This window comes from Oryx dammah, unplaced genomic scaffold, assembly GCF_014754425.2.
Source record: "Oryx dammah isolate SB20612 unplaced genomic scaffold, SCBI_Odam_1.1 HiC_scaffold_11, whole genome shotgun sequence".
NCBI classification, from domain to species: domain Eukaryota; kingdom Metazoa; phylum Chordata; class Mammalia; order Artiodactyla; family Bovidae; genus Oryx; species Oryx dammah.
Window position 1 is genome coordinate 38,069,451 of NW_024070195.1, and position 16,547 is coordinate 38,085,997.

The 16,547-nt window shown below is 39.6% G+C and overlaps 1 protein-coding gene across 2 annotated transcripts in view; it reads right to left on the reverse strand.

The window, feature by feature from the left end:
- Positions 1–16,547, reverse strand: part of DNAH8 (dynein axonemal heavy chain 8) — a 313,398-nt gene that overhangs the window by 157,017 nt on the left and 139,834 nt on the right. For both annotated transcript variants that reach the window (XM_040249771.1, XM_040249772.1), the window contains exons 50-53: positions 11,650–11,792; positions 10,737–10,871; positions 9,898–10,020; positions 1,847–2,060 (exon numbers count right to left, since the gene is read on the reverse strand). In XM_040249771.1, the coding sequence (XP_040105705.1) occupies positions 1,847–2,060; positions 9,898–10,020; positions 10,737–10,871; positions 11,650–11,792 (615 nt within the window). The remainder of the gene's footprint in view (positions 1–1,846; positions 2,061–9,897; positions 10,021–10,736; positions 10,872–11,649; positions 11,793–16,547) is intronic.

Sequence of the window (16,547 nt, forward strand, 5' to 3'; positions counted from 1 at the left end):
TTATAGGCTCCTCTGTGACTTGCTTTTTCCCCTTAATGTTGTAATTCTTGGCTTCATCTATTTTGAAGCATGTAGCTGAGTTTGTTAACATTCACAGCTACAGAGCACAACATGTATGCCCACACCACAATGTATTTATCTGACTTCACTGTTGATACACATTTGGGTTACTACACGGTTTTTGCTGTCATGAACACTATTCTATGAACCTTCTTGTGTAAGTCTTCTGGCGCACATGTGCAAAATCAACTCAAATATGGAAGGAAACATAGGCAAATATCTATATGACCTCTAGGCAGGAAAGGACTTCTCACATGAGATTCCGTAAGCATCACCATAAAGGAAGAAACTGATGCATTGGCATATTCTTGGAAGTGGAACGGCGGTGGGTGTGCACACATTCTACAGCCAGTAATAATGTCCAGTCATTAGAGCTTGTGGCAATGTATACTCCCACCAGCAGGGGAGAGTCTCACTTGCTTCACATTTTCACCAATGCCTGATATTTTGGTCAGAATTTTTCATTTTTGCAAATCTAGTGATTATAAATGGCTTTCCCCTGGTGTTTAAATGTTCATATTTCTAATGTTTACCATTTGTTTATTAGTCATCTTGTTTTCTTAAAGTGCCTGACTTTTGGTCCACATTTATATTAGGATGTTTGCTTTTTATCTGACAGAGTCATAGAAATTTTCAGAGTATTCAGATTACTAAGTTTTTGCTTTGTTACCTGTCGAAATTTTTTTCTTCCATTTTGGGACTTGTCTTTATTTTATTAATACTCTTTTAATGTTGCTTTTTGAATGAACAAAAACTCTTCATTTTAGTCAAATTTATCATTTTCTTCCTTTATGGTCTATGCTTTCTGAGTCTCATTTGAGAAATTCTTTCCTACCCAGAGATCATTCAGATATTTTCCAATATTTTTTCCAAACGTTTTACAGCTTTGCCTTCTATATTTAAATCTTCAAAACTTCTGTATTGACTGTAATGCTTGGTGTGAGGTAGGGGTCCAATTTCCATTATTTTCACATAAGAATTACTAAATATTCCAGCACCATTTACTGAAAATTTTCTTTTCTCATCTATAGTACTTGCTATGTCAAGCAACTAATGACCACATATGCATGGGTCAGTCTCTCTTATATGTCTTCATGTATATAATTGTTATGGAATAGTTTGTGTGAGCCTAAATTTAGTGTCAAAATGTCATTTTCAAATTTTAAAAAAGTATGAGTTAGATTAATAACTACTGACCTGAAAAGATGTTCATTATACATTATTAAAGAAAATTTCAAGTTGAATAGGAAATGTATATAATATGATTTTGTTTTGGCAAAAACAATGACAAAACTCTGGTGTGTACATGTCTGTGTGTTTGTAAATGTTTAAAAGAATTATAATTATGTTTGAAGGAATTATAATGTTTAAAAGAATCATATACTTTAATAAAGAATGTAAGGTTATACTCCAAAGAATATATCATTTTCACTAACATAGCAATGTGCTACATTTGACTTGATGTATTATATTGCTAATCCATGATCAATGTGCTATCATTCATCAGCTCAAATTTCTCTGATTAATCATGTCAAGAAAACCAGAACACAAAGGTCTGCTTATCTCTAAAGCTAACCTTAAACAAGGCTATTTCTAAATATTCCTGAGTCTTACAATAGGCTATAAACATGATTCTTCTTAGTATTTAGTTCCTGGTATTTAGTTGTCCATTTCAGATACTTAATCCCACCTCACACTGAGCCTTTTTATCTCTTAAATAAGGTTTTGCACAGTTTATGTCCATTATGTAATGCAATAAAAAATTAAACACCAAGAACTCTCATACCAAAAATTTTGTCTATTGAAGTGTTTGAAGGCAATGTGCAATTAAACACAGTAAATTGTCTTTTTAAACGTTGCGGAATATCGTTTCGACCCCCTCCAGGATGGATCATTGCTGCTATGAGCTGTACATCAACAATAGTGGTGAAATCTCCAGGCTTATCCAAGCTGTACATTCCTTCCATTTCCATCATCTGTCGCACAATCTCATTAGTTATCTGGAATTTTAAACAGTAATATTTTAGTAACACATCACTACCATTTTTCTCCAAATTTCCCATAAAATAGTATAGATGAGATCAGAAAAAAAATGCTCACTCTTTTCAATGAAGTGTTTGTGAATGTTGCCTTCAAGGCAATTTAACTTAAATTGTACCACCCACGAACTCTAAACCATATGCCTGGTGCAAATCCAATGCACTCTTTACCACTTGATAAATCTAGATAAAGGAGTTACAGAATATTTGGTACAATTACAAGAGTTCTCAAAGTTACAAGTTTTACTACAGATATCTTTCACATTTCACATTCAACTTTTCAAAATACCTTAAATCAGATTATGGGATACTTATACTCCTAACTGTTTTGGTATTGGATTTTATATCCCCAGCTTTCTTCTCTACAACCTATACCACTACTAACATTCCCTCTGTATTGAATTTTCTTCCTCTCTTAGTTCTAGAGGTTTGGTTCTTCCCAGGCTCATCTTGAGACCCTGGATCACTTTCCAAGACATTCTTCTCCACTCATCCGTGAACTGTAATCTTTATACAGGTTCCCATCCTTGGCTCTTCTTTATTCCTTTTCTGTTTCCATCTCAACTGTATATCCTAAAGAATCTCAACTCTATAACTCTAGCTTCAGATTCTCTTCCAAACTCCACACTTGTACATCCAAATTCCTACTGGGCATCTCTGAACAGATGACATACAAGCCCTTCCAATACAACACTCTTTCACTCAACATTTAATGAATGGCTACTCTGTGTCTGGCCCTGTTGAAACATAGACAAAAATCCCTGTCTTCATGAAGCATACCTTCTTGTGGTGGAGACAAAACATACATGTGCACACCTGTAGGTATGTATGTATGTATATATATATATATAGGTATGTTATAAGTCCTTTAGATAAAATGAGCAGAGAAAGGAAACAGGCAATGCTCATGGTGCAACTGAATGTGGAAGCAGGAAAGGCTTCATTTCACAAGACATAGAACCAAAAACTTGTAGGAAGTGAGAAAGCTAACCATTCAGATATCTAGGGGAAAGGCATTCCAGGCAGAGGAAACAGCAGATGAAGAGGCTCTGAGTAAATGTTACATTCCGTGTGTGTAAGAATCAGTAAATGTGGCTGGAGGAGATTCATGGGAAGATGAGGTCAGAGTAGGGTCTTTTTGGCGTTTATATGCTACGCGTCTCATGGAAGAATTTTGAGCAGAGGAGTGTGTCACAGTCTGACATGTGTTTTAATTGGTTACTGATATGCAGATAGCTTGAGAGGTACAAGGGAAATGGGGAGACAATGAGGAGATGTGTGTTATAAACAAGAAGAGAGATGGCAGCTTGCACCAGGCTTTAGCAATGGAGTGATGAGTAGTGGTTAAGACTTCCGTATAGTTTGAAGACAGGCTGAATGTGAAGTTGCTATATCTTGAGATGGAGAAGACTATTGTAGGAGCGGGTTTGGGGAGTAACGGGAATTTCATTTTGGACATGTTAAGTTGGACATCCAACTAGGCATTCTTGATTGGATTTTTTAAAAATCTGAATTCAGGAGTTCTTCATCTTTTAGATAACTAAATACGCTTCCCTCTCTCCTCACCTTACAGGAACTGCTGAAAGGTGTATCTGACCAGGATCCCTGCTGAATGGGAGAAGAAAAGGGAAAGAAAAAGAACAACAAAGTCTCCCTGGGAGGTTGTGGCCTCAGAGCAACACTAGCTCAGACTTGCACCATGAGTATGCAGAGCCTAAATGGGCCAGAGACGTTCAAATATTAACCTTTCTTTGGGGTGATCCCGGCTGAATAAGCGTTTAAGAATCTGACAGAAGAAAACACAAAACCTGTCCAGTTAAGGGCACATTCATCTGAAGCTTTAAGAAACAGCCACGGGTAATTTCTCAAGGGCAATGACTTTGGAAGCAATCAAAGAGGCAGAAAACAAGACACTTTGAACATGAACAAGAGCTAGTGAAACACAAGAGAACAGAAACAGATGCTATAGACTTCAGATGATGATATTAACAGACACAGACTTCAAAGCAACTATGCTCAACGTATTGAAAGAAATAGGCAATGATTTGAAAATGGATGCAAGGAATAAAAACTGTAAAAAGTGATAACATATTTGAAAGAATAAAGAACCAAACAGCAATTGAAATTAAAACTCAGTGGATGAATTTGACAGCAGAGTGGACAAAGCGGAGAAGAACATCAGTGAGATGGATGGTAGAAGAGGAGAAATCATCTAGACTATAAGTATTGGACAGAGAAAAGGTTAAGATGTACAGAAAAGAAGTACAGAAACATAGAAGGCAAAGAAGAAAATCTAAGACACACTGGGAGTGTGGTAAGAGGGCAAAGTAAGTGAGGCAGAGGCAATATTTGTAGAGAGAAGAATAAAAATTTTCTAGACGTGATAAAAGACACAAATCCACAGATTGGTGAGTTCCAATAAATCCCAAGCAAATAAATACAAATAAATCTACACTGTCTACAATGCGGGAGACCTGGGTTCGATCCCTGGGTCGGGAAGATCCCCTGGAGAAGGAAATGGCAATCCACTCCAGTGCTATTGCCTGGAAAATCCCATGGACAGAGGAGCCTGATAGGTTACAGTCCATGGGGTCGCAAAGAATCGGGACACGACTGAGCGAATTCACTTTCACTTTCACTTTCAAGGAACATAATTCAAAAAAGAAAAAAATTATAGGAAAGTAAGGTGGCAAGAGAAAAAAAAGCAGATCTACTTCAGAGGTACAATGATTAAGTGGTAGTTGACATCTCAACAGCAACAAGGAAAACAGAAGACAGAAATCATATATTTAAAATGATGAAAGAAAATAACTGCCAATCTTGAAAACAGACTTTTGTAGGCAAAAAAAAAAAAAAAAAAAACCCTCCAAAAACAAACAAAACAAAAGTTTGTCATTAAAAGATTTTCTCTTAAGGAAGTTCTAAAAGTAGAAGAAACATGATATCAGATGGAAGGCCCAGGAATAAAAATGAATAAAGAGTGAAAAAAGTGGTAAAGAAATGAGTAAGGCAAACAAAGAGTGAATATAAAAATCAGTAGGGCTTCCCTGGCAGCTCAGCAGTAAAGAATCTGCCAATGGAGGAGACATCGGTTTGATCCCTGGTCCAGGAAAATGACACGTGCTGTGGAAAAACTAAGCCCGTGCACCACAACTACTGAGCCTGTGTCCTAGAATCCAGGAGCTGCAACTACTGAGCCCACATGGTGCAACTATGGACGCCTGCCTGCCCTAGAGCCTGTGCCCCGCGACAAGAGAAGCCATTGCAACAAGAAGCCCACGTACCATAACTAGAAAGTAGCCCCTGCTCATCACAGAGAAGGCGATGGCACCCCACGCCAGCAGTCTTGCCTGGAAAATCCCATGGACGGAGGAGCCTGGTGGGCTGCAGACCATGGGGTCACAAAGAGTCAGACACGACTAAGCATCTTCACTTTCACTTTCACACATTGGAGAAGGAAATGGCAACCCACTCCAGTGTTCTTGCCTGGAGACTCCCAGGGGCGGGGGAGCCTGGTGAGCTGCCATCTATGGGGTCACACAGAGTCAGACACGACTGAAGCAACTTAGCAGCAGCAGCAGCAGCTCATCACAGCTAGAGAAAAGCACTCGCAGCAATGAAGACCCAACACAGCCAAAAATAAATAAATAATAAGCATTTTTTTACATCTTAAAAAAGAAACAGTAAAAATAATGTCTCATGAGAGCTTGCTTTGAAAATAGAGATACAGATAGCCAAAAAACAAATGATAAGATGCTCAACACCACCAATTATTAGGGAAATGCAAATCAAAACTACAATGAGGTATCATCTTACACAGGTCAGAATGGCCATCATCAAAAAATCTATAAACAATAAACGGTGGAGAGAGTGTGGAGAAAAGGGAACACTCTTACACTGTTGGGAATGTAAAGAGGTACAGCCACTATGGAGAACAGTATGGAAGTTCCTTAAAAAGTAGAAAATAGAACTACCATATGATCCAACAATCCCACCCCTGGGCATCTATCTGGAGAAAACCATAACTCAAAAAGATACATGTACCCCAGTGTTCACTGCAGTACTATTTACAATAGCCAAGACATGGAAGTGACCTAAATGTCCATTGACAGAGGAATGGATAAAGATGTGGAACATATATATAATGAGATATTACTCAGCCACAAAAAGGAACAAAATAATGCCATTTGCAGCAACATGGATGGACATAGAGATTGTCCAACTAAGTAAGCCAGACAGAAAAAGACAAATGTGATGATATCGCTTATATGTGAAATCTAAAAAAAATATACACACACGAACTTATTTACAAAACAGAAACAGAGTCAGAGATATAGAAAACAAGCTTATGGTTACCAGAAGGGAAATGTGGGGAGGGGAGGGATAAACTGGGAGACTGGGATTAACATACACACTCACATAAATATAATAGATAATAAGGACTTACTGTATAGCACAGGAAACCCTACACAATACTCTGTAATGACCTATGTGGGATAAGGATCTAAAAGAGTGGATTTGTGTATACGTATAACTGATTCACTTTGCTGAACGCCTGAACTAACACAGCCTTGCAAATCAACTACCCTCCTATGAAAATAAAACTGGCATTACACAATATAATGGCGAACAATACAATTGAGATATAGACAAATTGAGATATAGACTTAAAATGTAAGTCAACAGTAAAAGGATAAATCAGAAGAAAGATAAAGGAAAGGAAAGTGTTCAAAGGTCACTGGATATACAATATGGGAAAGAAGGGCTAGATTTTCTTTATTTCAGATTATGTATGCAGGATGTACTGTCAAGGGTAACCACTAAAACACAGAAATTGACTGCAGTAAATGGATAGTAAAGAAAACAAAAGGGAACAAAAATCAATGTGTTCTCAGTGGAATAGGAAGAAGACTGCAGGACTTCTATGATCAGCTGAGGGCAAGGAAACGAAGGTGTCCAAGGTCTGAGAAAAAGACATGAGCCTGAAAGTAAATGCCAGGACAGGAATAGACAGGATAAAGATACATAACACGAAATGTGCAGTGCAATCGCTGGGCAGTACCAAGAGCTTAGCAGAGGTCCATAAATGTGATTTTAAAGTGAAACCAGTATTGTGTGTTTTTCTCCAGCTAAGTGTAACTGCATAGGTGCAGGTAGGTGGTGAACAAAAAGGTTTAACAAGAATTTAACATGGTTAAGGCTTTCACAGATGAGTAGAGGGTATATGCTCCCATGATTAGAATGACAGATCATGGAATTGTAGCTGGCGGAAGGAAGAAAGTAAGGAGATGAGAAGAAATGAAGGAGAGTCTGCTGATGGTAGGAACAGTGGTTGACGGCTCCATCTGGTTGATGTTTGATAGCTCCACCAACAGTGGTTGACGCCCAGCAGTGGGATTTCTGGATCACACGGTGGTTCTATTTTCAGTTTTTAAAGGACCCTCCATACCATTCTCCATAATGGCTGTATCTCTTTACACTCCCACCAAAAGTGTAGGAGTGTTCCCTTTTCTCTACACCCTTTCCACCATTTACCGTTTGTAGATTTTTTTGGATGATGGCCATCTGTAGTAGAGGAAATGACCTATAGAGTGTGGATATAGTGATCAGAGAATAAAAGGCTTGAAACTGAGATAACGAAGGGATGACAGTTATTGATAATGACTGCAGGTGTAGGGTATGACTGCATCAACCAGTAATTCAGACAAAGTGGAAGACATGATTATAGGCAAGTCCAGGTCAAGGAACTAAGAGGCCAAGATCATATATGGAGATAAAGGTTGGCATCACTGAGAATTATGACAAGCAGGACTGGCTTCGCAATTTGTGGGGCCCAGGTCAAAATGAAAATGCAGTGTCTGTTCAAAAATCATTATTAGGAATTTCAAGACAATCAGAGCAGAGCATTAAACTACGTGCAAAGTCCTCTGACATGTGAGTCTCTGTGCTATAACATATTGTACACACCATGAAAATGACCCTGGAGCCTGGGGCAGCCCTGGACAGAGAGTACCAGTGATCCAGGGACTGAAATCTTCAGCAGGGGGGTTGTGGGCGTTGGAGGGCGACGCGGCATAAAGGGAAACGAGGACCTCTCCCTCACATCCAGGTGAGAAGTATGCAAGGAAAGCAGCATCCTCGGTTTCCCACTGGAGCAAAATGGTGAGGAAAAGCTCAAAGGAGAAGCTGAATTTTCAGGGAATTTTGCAATGCAGGAGATCTGTGTTCCATCCCTGGGTCAGGAAGATCCCGTGGAGGAAGAAATGGCAACTCACTCCAGTATTCTTCCCTGGGAGATCCCATGGACAGAGGAGCCTGGCAGGCTACAGTCCATGGGGTCACAAAGAGTCGGACACGGCTGATCGACTGACACTTTCACTTTTCACTTTGTGGATGAACCATGACCTCTGAGGGCTCACAGAGGGTTTTCAGGAGGAGAGAATGCAGGGGATGGGGTCAGAGAAGGGCCAAGCAGAACTGATAGGAATTAGTCTCAGGCTGAGCGTGGATGGACCTGGGAGTCCTGACCTCCTGGTGACATCAAAGGTAAACCTGACGTTGGTGGAAGGGATGTGAGCGGTCCTGTGGGCTCTGGTGGGTGCTGCGGAAAAGGCAGTGGACAGCAGTGGGGAGAGGCATTGGAGATCCCACCAGGAACATGCTGAACCCAGGCAGTAGCATCTGTGAGGGCCTCTAAGCGAAGTGAGCCTGGGGCTGATAGACGATCACAAATAGGTCAGTGGTGTATAAAAGAGCTATCTCTTTTTTTTAGTGTTTTCTAATTGAAACGCAGAGACATTACTTTGCCAACAAAGGTCTGTCTAGTCAAGGCTACGGTTTTTCCAGTGGTCATGTATGGATGTGAGAGTTGGACTGTGAAGAAAGCTGTGCACAGAAGAATTGATGCTTTTGAACTGTGGTGTTGGAGAAGACTCTTGAGAGTCCCTTGGACTGCAAGGAGATCCAACCAGTCCACCCTAAAGGAGATCAGCCCTGGGATTTCTTTGGAAGGAATGATGCTGAAGCTGAAACTCCAGTACTTTGGCCACCTCATGCGAAGAGTTGACTCATTGGAAAGGACCCTGATGCTGGGAGGGATTGGGGTCAGGAGGAGAAGGGGATGACAGAGGATGAGATGGCTAGATGGCATCACTGACTCGATGGACGTGAGTCTGAGTGAACTCCGGGAGTTGGTGACGGACAGGGAGGCCTGGTGTGCTGCGATTCATGTGGTCGCAAAGAGTCGGACACAACTGAGTGACCGAACTGAACTGAAACATCACATACTCCTGGAAAAGAGTATGTAAAGTGAGAAATAAGAGAACAAAGATAAAACCCTGGGGAAAGGAAGAGAGAAGCCAGAAAGTACACTGAAATCAAGCAACCAAAGAGACAGAAGGGAACATGGGGAGAAGTATACAGGGATTTCAAGAAAGGAGAATGTCACCTATTACCAAGAGGTCAAAAAAGACTGAGAATTATTACTAGGCTTAATCAAGTGATGGTTATTGATCTCTTTATATATAACCAAGTCAAAGTGAAAGTGCCACTCGTATCCGACTCTTTGCAACCCTGTGGACTGTACACCACCAGACTCCTCTGTCCATGGAATTCTCCAGGCAAGAATACTAGAACGTGTTGCCATTTCCTTCTCCAGGGGATCTTCCTGACTCAGGGATGGAACCCGGGTCTCCTGCATTGCAGGCAGATTCTTTACTATCTGAGCCACCAGGGAAGCCCATACGTACAACCAAGAATACTGGTTGAATATCACCTACATGAGATATTTTAGTCATACCTGATCTCCCCATTCATTAATCACGGGCATATTAATGTCATCAATAAATACAGTCATCTTTCTGCCTCCAGGTGGCCCATATGTGCTTCCCATCCGCTTGTCCACATAGCTTTCAATTGTTCTCTAGAGAAAAGGAAACAGTCTGTTTTATGCATTACACTTCAATCCATTTCTAAAAATGATGAGCATGCTTTTCAGAGCAGAATATAACTGACTTATTTAATGGGTGATATTATTCAAATAAATACTGTGAACTTTAAAAAATAAGTTGTTGGACTGTTTATCATTGATTTACATCAAACGACACTCCAGTGTTCAGCTTCAGCTTCACTATTAGGCCAAAACATGCTGTTTGAATGTGGCTTCAGTGTCAGCTTTAGGAAGGTTAAATAGCTGAATGGCAACTGCAATACTGATTCTTTCAAGATACGTCTACAGTCATATTCATGGCTTCCAAGTCCTTGGATTCAACCAACTTCCATCAAAAGTATTTGGGGGAGCAGGGGGCGGGAAATTCCAGCAAGTTTCAAAAAGCAAAACTTGAATTTGTCTCACACGGGAAACTATTCACATAGCATTTACAACCATTTACATAGAATTATCATGTATTAGGTATTATAAATAATCTAGGGATTATTTTAGAGTATATGGGAGGATATCTAAGGGTGTATGCAAACACCACCCACCGTATGCAACTGAGTACTCCCAGGAGTCTTGGCACTAATCTTCCATGGATACTGAGGGACGACTACATATATCAGTGTTTTATTTGCATATACATGTATCGACTACTTAATATATTTAATAAGTTAATGACTACCGCAAGTGATAGATTTTACCTGGAACATCATTGGTTCTGTGGCAGATGAAAAGTTTAGACTTTTAGATAACTGTACTTCTGGGTCATATTTTTTCAAATAGGCCTTAATCATTACCGTTTTTGCAGTTCCTTGCTCCCCTGTGAGTAAAACAGCCTGCAATGGTAGGATAATCATGTTAAAAGGTGTTATAAAATGTTTAGTTTTAAACATATTATGGTTCTAGTAGCCATTCTTTCATTCTATAAATTAACAGTAGGTTTTAGTTACTTTTAAGCATTAAACCTACATCAAAATAAATCCTAGTTGAATTAAAGACATAAATGTAAAATGCACGCTGGAAGAAAATGTACTGGAAGAAAACGTGGGTGAGTGGTCACGTGACCAGGGGAAGGATTTTGTAGGCAGACACCCACTTTCCTTAGCAAGCTGAAAATCAGCTGAGTTCGAGCGTATTTTGGGAACCGGAGTTCATTTGCCAAACAGGTTTCTTTGAAATGACACCACCTCCAGCCCTCTGTACTTTACTTCTTCCACTTGTGCTTGTAAAAAGAGTTGTGTTTCTTACATGGTTTGCAATGATCTAAGAAACAGAAAACACAGGCTACTGGCCCCACATATCAAAGGGATGATTTTAGTGAGTCCAGACTCGTATCTTTCCATACATGGAAAGTGCTGAATTCCTTAACTTGAGATACCTGAGTTTTTGTTTTCATTAACAAACATCATTTCATGATGTTCCGACTACCTAATCTTTGGTTTCAAAAATTTCTATATATCCTGACTTCCCCTCTTAAACTTTGCCGTATCAGAACACTATCTGAGATGCTGTGTCCTGGACTTGAAGTCTGAAGAACGTCCACCAAATAAAACATAACTCTCAGCTTTTAGATTGTGCATTTTTTTTTTCAGTCAACAAAACTATCAAACTTACTTTATGCTGTTTTGCAATGGTATCTATCAAAAAATTTGTTCTAACATTGTCAACATTTGGAACCAAAATTGATGAATATTCTGGAACACTGTCAGTTGGATAATAATATGGCTGAAGTTTCTTATTCCAATGCTCCCAATCACCTATACAATAATTAAAACAGATCTTAATAAAACTGCATTCTTCAAAAGTTAGCTCAGAATACAAAAATATAACTGCTATTAAACAATCAACAGAAATAAACATCTAAAACATCCTCATAAAACATGTTAACCTATCTGCTTAGCTAATGTACGTGACACCTGATCATTTAAATTTGTTTTGCCTCTTTACAAAATCACCTTAAACTATTAATTATTTATCTGGAGAGCTCTGACCTAAAATGGAATTACAACCAATGATATGTTTAGTATCTAGTAAGAAAGCCACATTAACTAAAAGGATGGGAAAGACCAAAACAGGGATAATAGATGACCAGACTTAGAATGTTTACCCTGAGAAATGGAAAAAATAAACCTGGCCCTAAAACTAGGGTAACAGAATGCCCAGATTCCTGACTTACAGTCACTACCAATAGTTTCCCTAGCAGCTCAGACTGTAAGGAATTTGCCTGTAATGCAGGAGACCCGGTTCCATCCCTGGGTTGGGAAGATGCCCTGGAGAAGAATAGCTACCCACTCTAGTATTCTTGCCTGGAGGATCCCATGGACAGAGAAGCAGAGTTGTACATGACTGAGTGACTAACACAACAACATTTCATCAATTCTAAGAAAAGTATCTTATTTACATTTTAGCATCTCTGGAATGCACCGTTCAATCTATGGTGTCAGCATCGCTGTCAGTCATGCAAACTTGGCCAGAGATGTTTGTATTGTGGTCATTCAAACGGAATGACCCTCATTGCTGATTGCATTCTTGAATGTAACTGCCATTTTAAAGATCTTCCAAAAGAACCACGATTTAGAAATTTACCCAAAAAGTACCTGTGTACATCGAATGCATGGAAAGGGAGAAGAAGAGTACACATTTGATAGCAGCAAAGCAAATATTCATCATTGGAGGAACAGCCTTGATCTCAGCTTTCCTTGAAAATTCTGGAGTCCTATGGTATGTGTATGTTTAAGCTTTAAGTTTAGTGGCTAAAGGGTTTCCATGGTGGGTGCATCCTGTGCACCACTGTGTAGTTAGCAAAGTGGGCACATTATTGGATGTGAGAGCTGCATTTCTTCCACATTCTTGCCAGTATTTGGTATTATGAACCTTTCCATTTTCAGTTCAGTTCAGTTCAGTTCAGTCACTCAGTCATGTCCAACTCTTTGAGACCCCACGGACGGCAGCACGCCAGGCCTCCCTGTCCATCACCAACTCCCAGAGTTCACTCAAACTCAAGTCCATTGGGTCGGTGATGCCATTCAGCCAGCTCATCCTCTGTTGTCCCCTTCTCCTCCTGCCCCCAATCCCTCCCAGAATCAGGGTCTTTTCCAGTGAGTCAACTATTCACATCAGGTGGCCAAAATATTGGAGTTTCAGCTTCAACATCAGTCCTTCCAATGAACACTCAGGACTTATCTCCTTTAGGATGGACTGGTTGGATCTCCTCGCAGTCCAAGGGACTCTCAAGAGTCTTCTCCAACACCACAGTTCAAAAGCATCAGTTCTTTGGTGCTCAGCTTTCTTTATAGTCCAACTCTTACATCCATACATGACTACTGGAAAAATCATAGCCTTGACTAGATGGATCTTTGTTGGCAAAGTAATGTCTCTGCTTTTTAATATACTGTCTAGGTCGGTCATAACTTTCATTCCAGGGAGTAAGCGTCTTTTAATTTCATGGCTGCAGTCACCATCTGCAGTGATTTTGGAGCCCCCCAAAAGAATAGTCAGCCACTGTTTCCACTGTTTCCCCATCTATTTCCCATGAAGTGATGGGACCGGATGCCATGACCTTGGTTTTCTGAATGTTGAGCTTTAAGCCAACTTTATCACTCTCCTCTTTCACCTTCATCAAGAGGCTCTTTGGATAAGGGTGGTGTCATCTGCCTATCTGAGGTTATTGATATTTCCATTTTAGGCATTAAATTAATTAGAATTTGGCCATTCTAGTGACTGTGAAATGATACCCCATTGCATTTTAATTTGCATTTCCCTGATGACCAATCATGTTGAATATCTCTTCACATTCTTTTTTTCACCATTCATAAATCTTTGGCACAGCGTCTATTTAAAGTTATTGCCCATTTAAAAAATTTAGATTGGCTGTCTACTTGTTATTATTGAATTGCAAGAGTTCTTTATGTATTCTGGATAAAATTCTTTTATCAGATGTATGTTTCTTAAATATTTGTTTCCATTCTGTGGCCAAAATGGTTCATTTTATTTTCATAGTGACTTTTAAAGAGATGTTAACTTTAGTGAAATCATGACATAGTGTTCCACCTTTGTTTTTTAAAAATTGATTTGGTTATTCTTTGCATTTCCATAAAAGTTTATAATTCATTTATAAATTTCAACCAAAAAAAATCCTATTGAGATTTTTCATTGTGGTTGCAGTAATTCTGTAGATCAGTTCAGGGAAAGTAACATCTTAACAATACTGTATTTTCTGATTTGTAAACCGGATTTATCTTTCCATTTATTCAAGGCTTCTTTAATTTCTCTCAGCAGTTTTATAGTTTTCAGTATACAAATTTTATACATATTTCATTAAATTTATCCCTATATATTTCATTTTGGGATGCTATTTTGAATTCTACATTAAAATTTCAGTTTCCCATTTGTTGTGAGCATACAGAAATACAAATTATTATTATATACTGTTCTTTCATTCTGTGACCTTGCTAAACTCATTATGCTAGTTCTAACAACATTTTGGAGGGAGGTTATAATATCTGCAAGTAAAGAGAAATTTACTTGGTTTTTCGCAATTTGTAGATATTTCATTTGTGGGTTTGTTTGTATTTATTTATTCATTGCCTTTTTGCACTGGCTAAAACATCAGGTACAATGCTGAACAGAAGTGGTGAGAAAGGATATTCTTGTTTCTGAACCTGGGAAGTATTCGGTCTTTCACCATTAAGTATTTGTTCAGTTACTAAGTCACGTCTGATTCTGTGTGACTCCATGGACTGTAGCACACCATTCAGTATAATTTAGCTTTTTTGAAGATATTCTTTATCATAATGATAAAGTTTCTAATTCTAGTATCCTGAGACTTTGGTCATAGTTTTATCATAGAAAAATTGATATCCTTCTACCATAGAAGAATGTTAAAATTTTGTCAAATGTACCTTCTGCATCTATTTAGATGACATATAAGTTGCTTGGTTTTTAGTATATCAATATGGTGAATTCCACTGACTGGTTTTTAAATGTTAATCCAATCTTCCACTCCTAGAATAAATGCCCAGCATCTACACTGTCAAACGTACTTTTATTAACATAGTTTCCAATAATCACTTCTTATTTTAACATCTTTAGGGTCTGTAGTAATGTTTCCTCTCTCAACCTGGCTCATGTAATCTATATCTTCTCTTTTTTCCCCCTAATATCTCTGGTAAGAGATTGACCAATTTTACCGCTCTTTCCAAAGAACCATCTTTGGATTGGCTCTAGATTGCAAGAGACTAACATCTAGATTTAAGGATTCATTTCATAATTAGCTTCTTTTAGGGAGAGGCAAGCTGGGCCCTGACACATGTGGCGGGTGAGGGGGCCGAAGCATGGGACATTGCCAAGCCTGCTACCCATAAGTAGGGTCCCTATCTGCTTGCTCCATTCTCTGCTTATCCTGATGTTTCCAACAAAGAAGTTCTAAGACTGCATTACCACGCTTTGCATCATGAAGAATCTGTGTTCTCTATACTTCTACCCTTCCTCTTCAAGCAATAGAAAAAGAGGCACTGCTAACTTATTTATGTTAGACTTCAGTTCAGTTCATTCAGTTGCTCAGTCGTGTCCGACTCTTTGCGACCCCATGAATAGCAGCACGCCAGGCCTCCCTGTCCACCACCAACTCCCGGAGTTCACTCAGACTCACTTCCATCGAGTCATCCAGCCATCCAGCCATCCAGCCATCTCATCCTCTGTCATCCCCTTCTCCTCCATCTCATCCTCTGTCATCCCCTTCTCCTCCTGCCCCTAATCCCTTCGAGCATCAGAGTCCTTTCCAATGAGTCAACTCTTCACATGAGATGGCCAAAGTACTGGAGTTTCAGCTTTAGCATTATTCCTTCCAAAGAAATCCCAGGGCTGATCTCCTTCAGAATGGACTGGTTGGATCTCCTTGCAGTCCAAGGGACTCTCAAGAGTCTTCTCCAATACCACAGTTTAAAAGCATCAATTCTTCAGCGGTCAGCCTTCCTCACAGTCCAACTCTCACATCCATACATGACCACAGGAAAAACCATAGCCTTGAGTAGACAGACCTTAGTAGGCAAAGTAATGTCTCTGCTTTTGAATATGCTATCTAGGTTGGTCATGGAGAAGGCGATGGCACCCCACTCCAGGACTCTTCCCTGGAAAATCCCATGGACGGAGGAGCCTGGTAGGCTGCAGCCCATGGGGTCGCGAAGAGTCGGACACGACTGAGAGACTTCACTTTCACTTTTCACTTTCATGCATTGGAGAAGGAAATGGCAACCCACTCCAGTGTTCTTGCCTGGAGAGTCCCATTGACAGCGGAGCCTGGTGGGCTGCTGTCTATGGGGTCGCACAGAGTAGGACACAACTGAAGTGACTTAGCAGCAGCAGCAGCAGGTTGGTCATAACTTTTCTTCCAAGGAGTAAGCGTATTTTAATTTCATGGCTGCAGTCACCATCTGCAGTGATTTTGGAGCCCCCCAAAAATAAAGCCTGACACTGTTCCCACTGTTTCCCCATCTATTTCCCATGAAGTAATG